This window comes from Pempheris klunzingeri, chromosome 9 (assembly GCF_042242105.1).
Source record: "Pempheris klunzingeri isolate RE-2024b chromosome 9, fPemKlu1.hap1, whole genome shotgun sequence".
Taxonomy (NCBI): Eukaryota; Metazoa; Chordata; class Actinopteri; order Acropomatiformes; family Pempheridae; genus Pempheris; species Pempheris klunzingeri.
In genome coordinates, this window is record NC_092020.1 from 27,762,520 (window position 1) to 27,775,456 (window position 12,937).

Below are 12,937 nucleotides of genomic sequence, written 5' to 3' on the forward strand. Positions count from 1 at the left end.
CAGGCTAGAAATATGGATTCAGACTGTTTAAATTACTGAGCAAATGTTTCCAGGGTGTAAACGTGCCGAGCTGAAGGCCAAAGAGTTAGCAAAGACAGTTAGCATAGATAGTTAGCACAGAGAGTTAGCATAGACAGTTAGCATGGAGTTAGCATAGACAGTTAGCACAGAGAGTTAGCATAGACAGTTAGCACAGAGAGTTAGCATGGAGCCCAGTTTGGTCTCCGTCAACACTTACACATGAGGAGGGATGGAGGAGTGAAAGACCGACGGGTTTCTGAGGAACAACACGGATGTTTCTGTCTTTTTTGAGAAGTTTGAGCCTCTGTCGTCGTTTTTAATTTAACTGGAGAGGAAAGAGGCAGCTTGTGAAGATGATGTACTCATCCAGGAGAAAGCCAGTCCTCTACTTCAAAGAGGAGAGGAGGTGAGAAGGATTTGTCTGTTTTTAAAAAGTTTAAATGTTGGTTTAAATGTGGTATTTGTGTCAAGCTTAAACTTCCTTTGGTTGTGTTCACTCTGCACATGTTAGTTCACAATAAGAGCTCATAAAAACACACAGAAACCCTTTTCTCATCAGTCTTTGTTGGCCTTTAAAGAAATGAGATGTCTAAAGTTCCCCGTCAAGAGGAGAAGTGAGTAGATGTCATGTCTCACTGTTTCAACCAGTGCTTCCCAAACTGTGGTGCAGGGACATCCAGAGGTCCTTAAAGGGGTTCCCCACTTATTTTAAGTCCTAATGGAGATCCTAAAGTTACAGAGGTTTCTCTGAGATGATGCACAAGACGATTATTTTTATTGTCAATTCCCAATTTGTTTCATTTGGTCTATAAAACGACAAATTTCAGCTTCCCAGATCTCAAAATCATGTCTCCAAATGTCTCGTTTTGTTCAAAACCAAAAAGATGTTCACTTGCTTCAATATCATAACAGAGAAAAGCAGCAAATCCTCTAATTAAAGGAGCTGGAAGCAGAAATCAGTTTGGTGTTTAGCTTGAAAAGTTAAATGAAATGATTGTTTGGTTTTTAACATAACTGCTGATAAATGGTGCAGCTCTAAAGTCGTGCGTTTCTTTTTGATGGCTTGGAGCAATTCCTGATTCACAGGAAATAAAACTGAGACAAACTACTGTGAAAGACTCTTCTGACACAGTTTGGTCTGTTGTTACTTCATGTGAAGATATTTTCAGCTGCTCGGGTGTCAACTGTAAAGTTTAATGGCAAATATCAGGTTTTACTATCAGTCTCCTGGAAGAATTATAGTCTGTTCTATATCTTATTTGATTCAAATCTGCACATAAAAAGTTGTCAAACCAGACATCGTTAACAAAAACAGTCATTTTAAACAGGAGTTGCTGTTGCAAGCTCTTTTAGTGGACCTACTGTGATCAGGTGCAGTTGTCCCAAAGGATCACGTTGCAGCCATTGCAGCCCGTTTGGTGTCTGCTGGCTGAGGTGATCTACTGGACCAGTTCCAACACTTTTACTACCTACCAGTCACTCAGACACCAGGATGAGGACACAGAGGATCATGGGTTAAAAACAGTGGAGTTTCAGTCTAAAACTTTTGGTGCTACAAAAACATTTTGGTTGGTACCAGCTAAGTAATGAGGTTCACACTGAGCTGTTCTTTCTATTTCTAAAACTGTCTTTGAGACACAGTTTGGGAACTTCTGTTGTCGACTGCTTGTTTCTCAGTTTGGGTTTGTCTTCATCAAACAACAACAGAGTTTCTACGCTCTCACGCTGCGTTCATGTCACATTGTTCGGACAGTAACTCTGAGGAGCTCAGCGGTAAAACAGAACAACGGGAGCGTCGACAAAATGATGCCAACATGGCTGCAAATGATCAAATGACACACAGCGGGGTCACACTCCCAAACAGGATGGTTTTCCCGTTCTTCCCGTTTGTGTCTCTCAGGAATCACTGAGTTTTCACTGCAGATCTTAGTGTTGGTCGTCACACTAAAGACACAGAAACACAACACAGCTGTAAAGTTTGCCTGAAGAATAGAATAGAGTTTATTGCCATTTGTACAAGTTTAAAACCAGGTACACTGAAATTCTTGTGCATGTCAGTAATAACTAACAAACAAGCAAACAAACAGTGCAAGAGTGTGTGTGTGTGTGTGTTTCTGTGTGCGTGTGTGTGTGTGTGTGTGTGTGTGTGTGTGTGTGTGTGTGTGTGTGTGTGTGTGTTTCTGTGTGCGTGTGTGTGTGTGTGTGTGTGTAACCACTGAACGCTGCTTTAAAACACACTAATAGTGGTGACGATGGAGTGTTTTGTTCTGCTTTCATGTTTGGTTTGTTTACTTCCACGTGAAAAATCCTCCGTTGTTAGAAAATCAGAAAACTGACCTCAGGATCGTTTAAATGATATTTTAGTGACTTAAAGATTTCACCCACAATCCTCTGTGTTTTCAGGTTTGTTTCTAGAGCCCGTCAGATATGAGTGTTTGCTCTTAGTTTCATCACGACAGAAGTATTTTATGTCCAGAGCACAGGTGTGACCTAAATATTTATTAAAGCTCATTACAGTTTCAGTCATGACTTTTTCAGGCTACTTTTTCTGGATTTTTCAAATAATTTGAAATTAATTTAGTTTCTTAATTAAACATCTTGAATAACCAAACTTGGGGAATCCCCCTAGAATCCAGGATGAGTCTGGGTTGTGGTTGTTGTTCCACTAAAGACGGAGATGTTCTCGTGTGTTCTGACTCGTGGCCGCTCGATGTTTTCGTCTGTGTTTCAGGTTCCTTTCTGGTAAATGTACCATCTACAAGCTGTTCGGCCTCTGCATGGTGCTGCTGCTCGTCTCTCTGCTCTGGCTGCAGCTCAGCTGTTCAGGCGACATGTCCGCTACCACAAGCGAAGACAGACGCTACTCCCTGCAGCCGCCGCCGCCGCCGCCCTGCCCGGCCGACAGTCAGGCGTCCGCGGCGGACGACCCCTCCTGGGGTCCTCACAAACTGGCCCTCATCATCCCCTTCAGAGAGCGCTTCGAGGAGCTGCTGGTGTTTGTTCCCTTCATGCACACGTTCCTCAACAAGAAGAAGATCCGCCACAAGATCATCATCATCAACCAGGTGGATCACTATAGGTGAGGAGATCCGCCCCCCAGGTGACACGGCTGAATCCCACCGGGAGCCTTGTGGTCAGGCTGCGACGTGGCCGCCGGAGCTGATGGCGTCCGCTCGAGTTCACGCTTCTCACAAATCTCAGCGCTCTGCTAAAGATGCACACCTTCTCTGTTTCTGATGTGTTATGTTTGCTGCCCCCTCCGGATCCTTCAAAAATAATATTAACATATATTATATATTATATATAATATTAACAATATAAACATATTAAACAGACTCTTTCTCAGCTTTAAGCTAACAGTGATCATTCTTAAAACAAGACAACAAATCGCCGTGTCCTCCCTTTTGTTTCAGATTTAACCGAGCGTCTCTGATCAATGTGGGTCACCTGGAGAGCGGCAACGACACGGACTACCTGGCGATGCACGACGTGGACCTGCTGCCTCTGAACGAAGCTCTGGACTACGGCTTCCCCGAGGACGGACCTTTCCACGTGGCCTCGCCTGAGCTGCACCCGCTGTACCACTACAAGACCTACGTGGGAGGAATCCTGCTGCTCACCAAGAAGCATTACAGCCTGGTACTGATCTGCTTCGCTCCGGGGTTATTTTATCTCGTCTTTAAAGGGTTCAGCCACGACACAAGCTAGTTTCCAGATGCTGTATTCTCTCCGTCGGCTCCTGTTAGCACTCGGCTGTAGCCACACAGCAGCACTTCAGGCCGATATTGGCGACGGTCAAACACGCAGAGGAGAGCCGGAGTCACCACAGAGCAAATACTGAAGCCCCGTTAACACAAACATCATGGTTGACGAGTGAGGAGCTCCTGCTTCCAACCAGAAAATGTTGGCATAGACCCGTCTGTTTAAACCTGGGTCATCTTTGACATTTAAAAAGCAGTAATATGTCAGATATTTCATCAAGAGTGTAACGTCTCTGCAGTCTAAAACAATTAAAGCTTATTTATGCAGCAGTAAAATCAGGATAAATTAAGTAATTTAATAAAACTACAGCTGCAGCAGCCAGAATAAATCAAGGTGTTTGGGAATCAGTCCCATCTGTCCTCTCCCTGTACGGGGGGGTCGTGACTCAGATCGTCCACCAGGTGACGCTGTTGTCACCTGTGTTCAAGCCAGAAGTCTGTAAACGTCAGTGCAGGACTGATTGTGCCTCAGACAGACAGAACACGGACACTAAAGGGGTTCACTTGTGTTTTTTAACAGTGTAACGGGATGTCGAACCGGTTCTGGGGCTGGGGCAGAGAGGACGACGAGTTCTACAGAAGACTGAGAAAAGCTGAGCTGCAGGTAAACAAGGGAACAGTGAACGGAGCTTTAAACCCTGTTAGAGAGACAGAAACCTGTTCTTAGCTTCTTACTGTCGGATCGGCCTGACGGATGTTTCTGTGGGTGTTTCAGCTCTTCAGGCCGAGTGGAATCACTACAGGATATAAAACCTTCCTCCACATCCACGACCCGGCCTGGAGGAAGAGGGACCAGAAGAGGGTCGCATCTCAGAAACAGGTACAGGAACTCATTCGTTTACACTGAGAGGTTCAGAAACACACAACGTTTAGAGGAGCAGGCGTCTAAATGACATAAACCAGGAAGAGTAACGACAATAACAACGTGACGGCATCCCGTCCTGTAAACCTGAAGGAATTAAATCGTTCTCAGATCTCCAGATTCTGCTTCTCTCCTCAGAGAAGAGTCGTATTTTCATTTAATGAGCTTTAGAAAAAGGTTTCATGAGCTCGGCCTCAGCGCTCAGGTGACATGCCGGCGTCCAGGTGTGTGACTGTAACAGACACGGTGTCACGTGGACGCCGACGGCCGACCGGCCTGCGCCTCCGTCTGGTCGTCAGAGCTCAGCGGCCACGACGAGCTGCTGTCGGCTCCACGAGGTGCCGCTACAGCACCCCGCTGCGGCATAATGATACTAAAAACATGAAATATCGCGATTAAAAAGTCAGTGAGATGACACTTCACATTACATTTAAAAAAAAGTGACGTGTCTCAAGATCCCCAAATACTAAAGGCCCCACGTTGTGCTCATTCTCTGGTTCATACTGATATCTGGAGGTCCTACAAGAGCAGGTTTACGTGGTTTAAGGTTCAAAAACACATCAAGTCCAGCCTCTGTCTGAACGCTCCGTTTTAGAGGACCAGAAACAATCTGCTGCTTCGCTCGCAGCTTCTTTATGTCACCGTGAGCTGGTGTTGGTGAGGAAAAACAGTGGACAGCAAGTCTGCAGACACATTTATGTTGGAGAGACAGTAAAAGGTTCTGCACTATATGGGACCTTTAATAAAAGAAGGTATATTGTCAGTAAATTAATAACAAGTACAATAAATGCATGAAAACATTCGTCGACAAGCTGGTACAACAGCTGGAGGACCGACTGAGCCTGACGGGTAAAAGTCTACATGTGTAACATCAACGCTGGCGCTAAAAGCTGTGTAGTTTGTTTTCACGTGTCAGTGCCCACGTTCACTCTGTGGAGGTGAAACACTGAGCCTGCTGGCGGTCACCTGACCAGCGTACGGACCACTGATGACGATGGGGGAGGATTTGGTGTTGAAGCTAGAAGCTGAAGGGCCTGTGTGGTAATATTTAAGGGGGAGAAATAAAGACCTGATGTTTCACCTTAAAGCTCTACAGACGCTGACAAGTGTCTTGTCTTGTGAATCGGTCGCTCTGGTTTTGTCCAGAGTTTATTAGTCGGAGAGAAAATGTCCTGTTCACGTCGTCCTGAAGGGGGAGAGAGAAAATCAGACTCCAGATGGACCCTCAGTTCTTTTGTTTTACACAACATGACAGTATTAACGTCTTAAAAACGGTTTGCCCCCCCCCCTGCTCTCGTCCCCTCCTCCCTGCAGGAGCAGTTTAAGGTGGATCCGGAGGGGGGGCTGAGTAACCTCCGCTACCAGGTGGAGTCCAGACAGGAGCTGACCATCAGCGGCGCCCCCTGCACCGTCATCAACACCAAACTGGAGTGCGACCAGAGCCAGACGCCCTGGTGCCTCCTGGCGTAGAGGACGGGGGCGCCGGGAGCCTTTAACGCTTTTAACCACTGCACCGATCCTTTACGGCAGCGCTGGTCGTGGGCGAAGTTCTCACCGAGAGACTTTTCTCTTCTTTAACGGACGCAGTAGTGCCGACGGGACACAGGAAAAACGGTACAAATGGACATATGGAACACTGATTCTTCAGAAACGGGACACAAACTGTCGTCATCAGCTCAGATTCAAACCGTGAGCGTTTCTCAGCTGTCAAACTGCTCGGCTCTGAACTTTAAATCAGGTCCTCGTCAGGTCGGAGGCCTTCAGCTCCCGTGTGGCCGACCTGGAAAACTCACCTGACTGTTCGGTGTGTGACCTCACGGCGGGGAGAGACGAAGCCTGAGCTGTTTTAACTGGTTTTCCTTTTGGACGTTCTGGTACCTGCTGGCATGGTGTGAATGCAGACCTCAAGTCTGTTTTTTGTTTTTTACTCTGGGGTTGTGCAAAAGGAGCAGAGCGGAGACGCTGGAGGGACGAAGACATCAGATCCATCTGCAAAACACACTTTAGTTTTTTATCCATGTCGGAGGAAAAGATCCATTTTTTAAAACTGTTCACAAACTAAAGTATTTTCCAACTTTCATAACTTCTAACGTCAGTTTAAAGTTTGAGTGAAGCCACGAAGCTTCTTATCTAACGTGGAAAACTGAAGGCGTTTCAGAGGTCAGAAAGAAAGAAATAACTTACACAGCCGCAGGAGCAGGTTAATAAACTCAAAGATTTAAGTGGAAAAGTTACAAGAGATTAAAGTGGAAACAAACTGGAAGATTCTCTGAGATTAGAAAGTCAGGAAATTACAAAACAAACTTTTCATGGCTTCACTTAAAGAGGTGTGATCGGCTTCACTGACGACCTCGTCACGATACTTAACCTTGGCGAGAAAGAAACAGATTTTTATCCCAGAAACACCTGATGATGACATTTCTGATGAGTTGATGCAAAAAAAAAAAAAAAAAAACCTTTATAATCTCAGAGAATGTTTGTTTAATTTACAACTTTATTCTCAGAAACAGAATATGAGAATATGACCCTCCTCCCCCGGCTTTGTATTTTATTTATTGATCTGTATTTTAGGCCTGATACGCCGTGTGTCTTTATTTTTTACAGTGTGTCCCTCAGACACAGAAAACACCAAGAAACAACAGAGGCTTTATTTTGTAATTAATAATTATTAGTATCTTTTTTCTCATAATTACAAGAAAACTGTTATTTAATCATGAAAAAAGCCTCTGGGTGGTTTTTTGTGGGTGACTGTGATGCAATTCTGTGTCCTATAAAGTAAACTGAGCCAAACTGAGCCAAACCAGGCTGAACTTGAAGAGGAAATTCACCGTGAACATTAAACTAAACCAGAGCAGATAACCAGGTCAAGGCTGTTTGTAGTCACTTTTAACTCTCTACTCAAAGGGTGAGATTCTCACCTTCATGGCTTGTTCTCCAAAAACTTAAGGTCACCTCCTCTTAAGCTGTGATTAGCAGCAAATCTCAAATATTTTAATTTCCTAAAGAAAAGTATGGTTTTCTTGTGGGTGTAGACCTTCAGACAGAAGTCAGGGCTCACACTTCCCGAGCTAGAAGCTAGAAAAAGGGACGTACTGATGGTTCAGGGGTGAAAAGTTCCCACCAAATCACCTCCAGAAATATCAGGTATGTTTGTTGGTGGGAGGCCGGTGAGGGATCTCGTCCTTCTTGCACCCAGACTTCCATAATTCAGCTCTCAGAGTCGACACATGAGCGCAATAAGCCCTTGAAACAGATCTCCAAACCTTTGAGTTCTTCTCAGTCGGGATATAAATTCCAGGCTCGTCGTTCTGTTTCGGTCTCTGCTGACGCTCTTCTTCTCTGTTGTTGTTGTTATGTGCTGGTCGGCCTCCAGGGGGCGCTCTGCGGTTTTAAAGGGCCGTGAGCAATGATTTCAGACTGACTGTACATGTGTCGGCCATGGTGTGATACTGTTTTACTTTCCAGACCCAAAGGTACCATGTATTTGTACAATATTCAGTATTTATATAAATCTGAGTCTGAAAAAACATCCGGAGGTCGTTTTGTCTTTAGCGTGTCTCGTCCGTCCGTCTGTCTGTCTGTCTGTCTGTCTGTCTGTCTGTCTGTCTGTCTGTCTGTCTGTCTGTCTCTTTAAATCAATATCTCTGCACACACACCAGACTACATTCACAGAAACACTCATTTTACTGCACAGACCACAGGAGCTGCTGGTCTGCTGCTGCCTCCATCAGTTTGTTTTAGTGTGGCTGTGGTGTTTTTAAAGAGTTTAGTTCAGATCTAAAATATGTGAATAACACAATATGACGAGTTTGCAGGTGTGAATTTTACATGGTGCAGTGCGAACTGGCACAAAGACACATCCCCAGGAATTGAAAATGTGATTATCGTGATTATTGCAGGGTTTATGATACTAATTCATGAATGTACAGAGACGAGAGGAAAAAGGAGAAACTGGATGGAAAGTTCGGTCAGTAACTCCTCCACCAGACTCCATTGACAAAAATGGTCATTTTACCTCACAGAACAAAGGAGTTTCTGATCTAGTTGCTGTGACTTTGGTGCTTTAATACATTACTTTGCATCTGAAAACACCCTCTAAACCACCAGAGTCACACAATAACACAAACAAACTAACTGATGGAGGCAGCAGCAGAGCAGCAGCTCCTGTGTCCTGTTCTCTAAAATCCCTGTTTTAGTGAATGTAGTCTGGTGTGTGTGCTGTTTGTGGTTAAACCAAAAGGATCTTCCAGGTCTCTCTCTGTAGGGATCCTTTCCATGATGCTGTCACACACTTAGAATAACACTCTGAGCCTGTCAGTGGATCAAACAAGCTCTTTTAGTGGGCCTACTGTGATCAGGTGCAGTTGTCCCAAAGGTTTGGTGGCTGCTGGCTGAGGTGATCTACTGGACCAGTGATTTATCCTCTTTAAGTTACGTAAAAATGTCAACAAAAGCTTAACTGTAGGTGGTGAATGCTGTTTACCGTCTGCGGTTTGTTCAGCCTCAGTGTGAACAACAGCAATAAACAAATATCCTACATGTTTGTGTATATATATATATATATATTTATGTATGTGTGTATCCAGTACCTCTACACATAGTGTTTCTACCTGTCACCGCCTCCTCTCTCCTCATTTACGTGCTCAGCCGTTGCCGGTGTGACTTCCAGCACGCTGACAGGAGGAATGCAGGTAAATGAAGGTGTGCAGGTACCCTAGTGATGGATCAGAGCTTAGCAGAGCCATTAGCGGGTTCAAACAGCAGGCGTTTACAGCCGGTTAGCCTGTCATCCTGCTTCTCCTAATGAGCCACTGTGGATCTGCTAATGAGGAGATTCACAAGGCTCTCAGCCTCCATTATCCACCGTCACGCACTGCACTTAGACACAAAGAGGTCACCTGACTTTACATTTACAGGCTCAGTACTATAGTGTGGTTAGAGATGGTGTCCGTGATCATTTAATCAGGTCTGAACACCACTTTGTCAGGTGACCGTAATAAACCACAGTGTGATGTTTTCTCCACCACCATGTTTAGTCTCATTAGAGATGAGCCAGAGCCCAAAGTGACTCCTTCACTACACTTGTGTTCAACCAACAGTCCAAACTGAGATGAGATGTAAAGTTTTGCTGCTTTTCCTTTGAAAAGTATCTCAAACAAGCGAAGTGATCGAGGCACCAGACTCCAGTGACAGAAACAGTCATTTTACCTCACAGAACACAGGAGTTGCAGATGTAGTTGCTGTGACTTTGATTCCAAACTAATGTGCTAAAACACCAAACACACCTTTTAAAGCACCAAAGTTGCATAATAACACAAAGAAACTACCTGATGGAGGCAGCAGCAGACCAGCAACTACCGTGTTCTGTTCTCTAAAATCCCTGTTTTAGTGAATGTAATCTGGTGTGTGTGCTGTTTGTGGTTAAACCAAAAGGATCTTCCAGGTCTCTCTCTGTAGGGATCCTTTCCATGATGCTGTCACACACTGAGAATAACACTCTGAGCCTGTCAGTGGATCAAACAAGCTCTTCTAGTGGACCGAGTTTTTGAGTTTGAATCCTTTAAATGACCAAAGTATAAAACCAACAGTGATGGGAAGCAGATTCTGGTACAGCCTCGAGCTGCCAGCAGGATTTTATAGGTTTAACACAGTCTGTATAAAGAAGTGGACGTAGCCTCTGGACCTTAAAGCTGCTTCCTCTCTAGTGTCCAGCAGGGGGCGACTCCACTGGCTCCAAACAGAAGTCTGATTGGATGGAAGTCAATGAGGAAATGAGGAGACTTCTCTCCTGATTTATCAGCTCAGTGAACAGTTTCTGCTCTCAGTCTCTAGTTTACAGTCTTCTTTAGGGGGCTTTAGGGCTCAAAAAAAACAAGATGGCAACGTCCGTAAAGCCAAAGTGGAGGCTTCAAAATGCCAGTCCATAAACCAGCAGGTGACGTCACCAAACTGTTTGGTGGAAACTCAGCTTTAGAAAGACGATGTTTTCATAATGGCAGCTCTGTTAGCCCTGATTGAATTATTTAATCGTGCGGCTCTTGTAAACTAAAAATGTTATCGGCCCGAATGAATCAAATTCTGATGGAGAAACGAGTCAAAATGTCTCCTCTGATTTAAAGACGTCTCCTTAACAATCAGTCAACGGGGGGGGGGGGCACAGATGTTCTGCCCCCAACAACATTTCCTGAGACGTCGGTATTTTCAAAGATTCTCACACACACGTTTGCTCTTTTCTCACCCTCAAAGTAACAGTTTGTTTTTCCTCTTCCTGTGGACTGTTAGTCTGAACACACCGGGAGGGGGGGGGGGGGGGGGGGCATCGTGAGCAGCCGGTGCACCCCCCCCAGCAGACAGAAACCTGCCCTCCTGGTGCAGTTGTGGACTTTTGGGGACGAGCCAAAGACGACGAAGGAGACAAAGAGACGCTGGGGTGAATCTCCTCCAAAGCACCCCTCCCCTCAAAGCTGTCCCCCCCCCAGGGTGCAATTTTCACCTTTTCTTGGAGGTGACTGTGGTGGAGAAAAAAAAAAAAAACACCTCTCAGCTGCCGCAAATAGACACCAGCAGCACTCCAGCGCTGCTAATTCTTTAATTCCCCGCTCGGTGATTATGAAGCTTCATCTCAGCAGTAATGTAAGATAATGGAAATAGTAAAGTAATAAGAAAGAGTTCACACGTATTTACAGACGCTGAGGGCTCGGCAGCAGATGTGGCGCCAACACTTAATTTTCAGCCTTTGTTAATGAATGTGGGGGATTAAAGCTGTATTATGCAGCAATTAGTAAAAATAAAAGATAAACTGGAGGCTGATGAAACTCAGAGCGACCAGACGGAGTGAAAACAAGCAAAATGTCTCATCTGGAGGGTTTTTAATGTTGGATTGGATACAGATTTCACCCACGTGTGTGCAGCATCAGGCGGGTTTGACTCCTTTGTGCTGCTGATTAGGATCATTTAACATCAGCCACTTCTTCACGTCCCTTTAATGAGCGGCGTCACCTGTTCGCTGGTCGAAGGCCGCGTTTGTTTTATTCAGTAATTCTGTCGTCAGTGAAAACAGTTTATTTTCAGAGTGTTTTAGTCTCCAGAGTGAAGTATCTTTAGATAATAATACTTTTGTACTTGTACTGAACTTTAACCTCCTCTGCTCTGTGGGTTTAAATGATGGTTAAATGGTTTAAATTTGCTGAGGAGAGCAAAGAGAGACAGAACGGCCTCCTGAAGGGGTCCTGAAGTGTCTGCATGACATCAGTGAAAAGCAGTGAAAATATTCTAAAATCAGCATAAACTGTATTTATTATTATTGTTTATTTATTTTATGTTGGTTTTTTTAGGTGGGTCTTTTTTTAGGAGGCTAAAATCCATTTTCCTGCCGCCCCCGTCCACAGCAGCTCTTTGTTTAGAGACTACTGGGACAACCACACTTCACATATAAATACGGACTGTCCCTTTAAAGTGCATTATATGGCCAAATGTATGTAACAGTAACTTCTACATTTTTTATAATCTACAGTGTATGGATCTGAGTGTGTGTGTGTGTGTGTGTGTGTGTGTGTGTGTGTGTGTCTGTGTGTGTGTGTGTGTGTGTGTGTGTGTGTGTGTGTGTCTGTGTGTGTGTGTGTGTGTGTGTGTGTGTGTGTCTGTGTGTGTGTGTGTGTGTGTGTGTGTGTGTGTGTGTGTGTCTGTGTGTGTGTTTGTGTGTGTGTCTGTGTGTGTGTGTGTGTGTGTGTGTGTGTGTGTCTGTGTGTGTGTGTGTGTGTTTGTGTCTGTGTGTGTGTGTGTGTGTGTTTGTGTGTGTGTTGTGTCTGTGTGTGTGTGTGTTGTGTCTGTGTGTGTGTGTGTCTCTGTGTGTGTGTGTGTGTGTGTGTCTGTGTCTGTGTGTGTGTGTGTGTGTTTGTGTCTGTGTGTGTGTGTGTGTGTGTTTGTGTGTGTGTTGTGTCTGTGTGTGTGTGTGTTGTGTCTGTGTGTGTGTGTGTCTGTGTGTGTGTGTGTGTGTGTGTGTGTCTGTGTGTGTCTGTGTGTGTCTGTGTGTCTGTGTGTGTCTGTGTGTCTGTGTGTGTGTGTGTGTGTGTGTGTTTGTGTGTGTGTGTGTGTGTGTGTCTGTGTGTGTCTGTGTGTGTCTGTGTGTCTGTGTGTGTGTTGTGTGTGTGTTGTGTCTGTGTGTGTGTGTGTTGTGTCTGTGTGTGTGTGTGTGTGTGTGTGTGTGTGTGTGTCTGTGTGTGTCTGTGTGTCTGTGTGTGTGTTGTGTGTGTCTGTGTGTCTGTGTGTGTGTTGTGTGTGTGTTGTGTCTGTG

General features: G+C 44.9%; 1 protein-coding gene across 1 annotated transcript; it reads left to right on the forward strand.

Moving 5' to 3' along the window:
- The first annotated feature begins 310 nt into the window (after positions 1-310).
- b4galt7 (xylosylprotein beta 1,4-galactosyltransferase, polypeptide 7 (galactosyltransferase I)) lies at positions 311-8,173 on the forward strand. Its single transcript, XM_070837225.1, has 6 exons — positions 311-427; positions 2,753-3,100; positions 3,435-3,660; positions 4,303-4,386; positions 4,498-4,602; positions 5,959-8,173. The coding sequence occupies exons 1-6, from the start codon at positions 375-377 to the stop codon at positions 6,112-6,114; spliced, it is 972 nt and encodes a 323-aa protein (XP_070693326.1). The 5' UTR covers positions 311-374; the 3' UTR covers positions 6,115-8,173.
- The last annotated feature ends 4,764 nt before the right edge of the window (positions 8,174-12,937 follow it).

Excerpts from the sequence above, each read along its gene's own strand:
- b4galt7 (XM_070837225.1), top strand. The coding sequence starts at position 375 with ATGATGTACTCATCCAGGAGAAAGCCAGTCCTCTACTTCAAAGAGGAG. Across the intron at positions 428-2,752 it reads TACTTCAAAGAGGAGAGGAG|GTTCCTTTCTGGTAAATGTA; the intron begins GTGAGAAGGATT and ends TCTGTGTTTCAG. Across the intron at positions 3,661-4,302 it reads CCAAGAAGCATTACAGCCTG|TGTAACGGGATGTCGAACCG; the intron begins GTACTGATCTGC and ends GTTTTTTAACAG.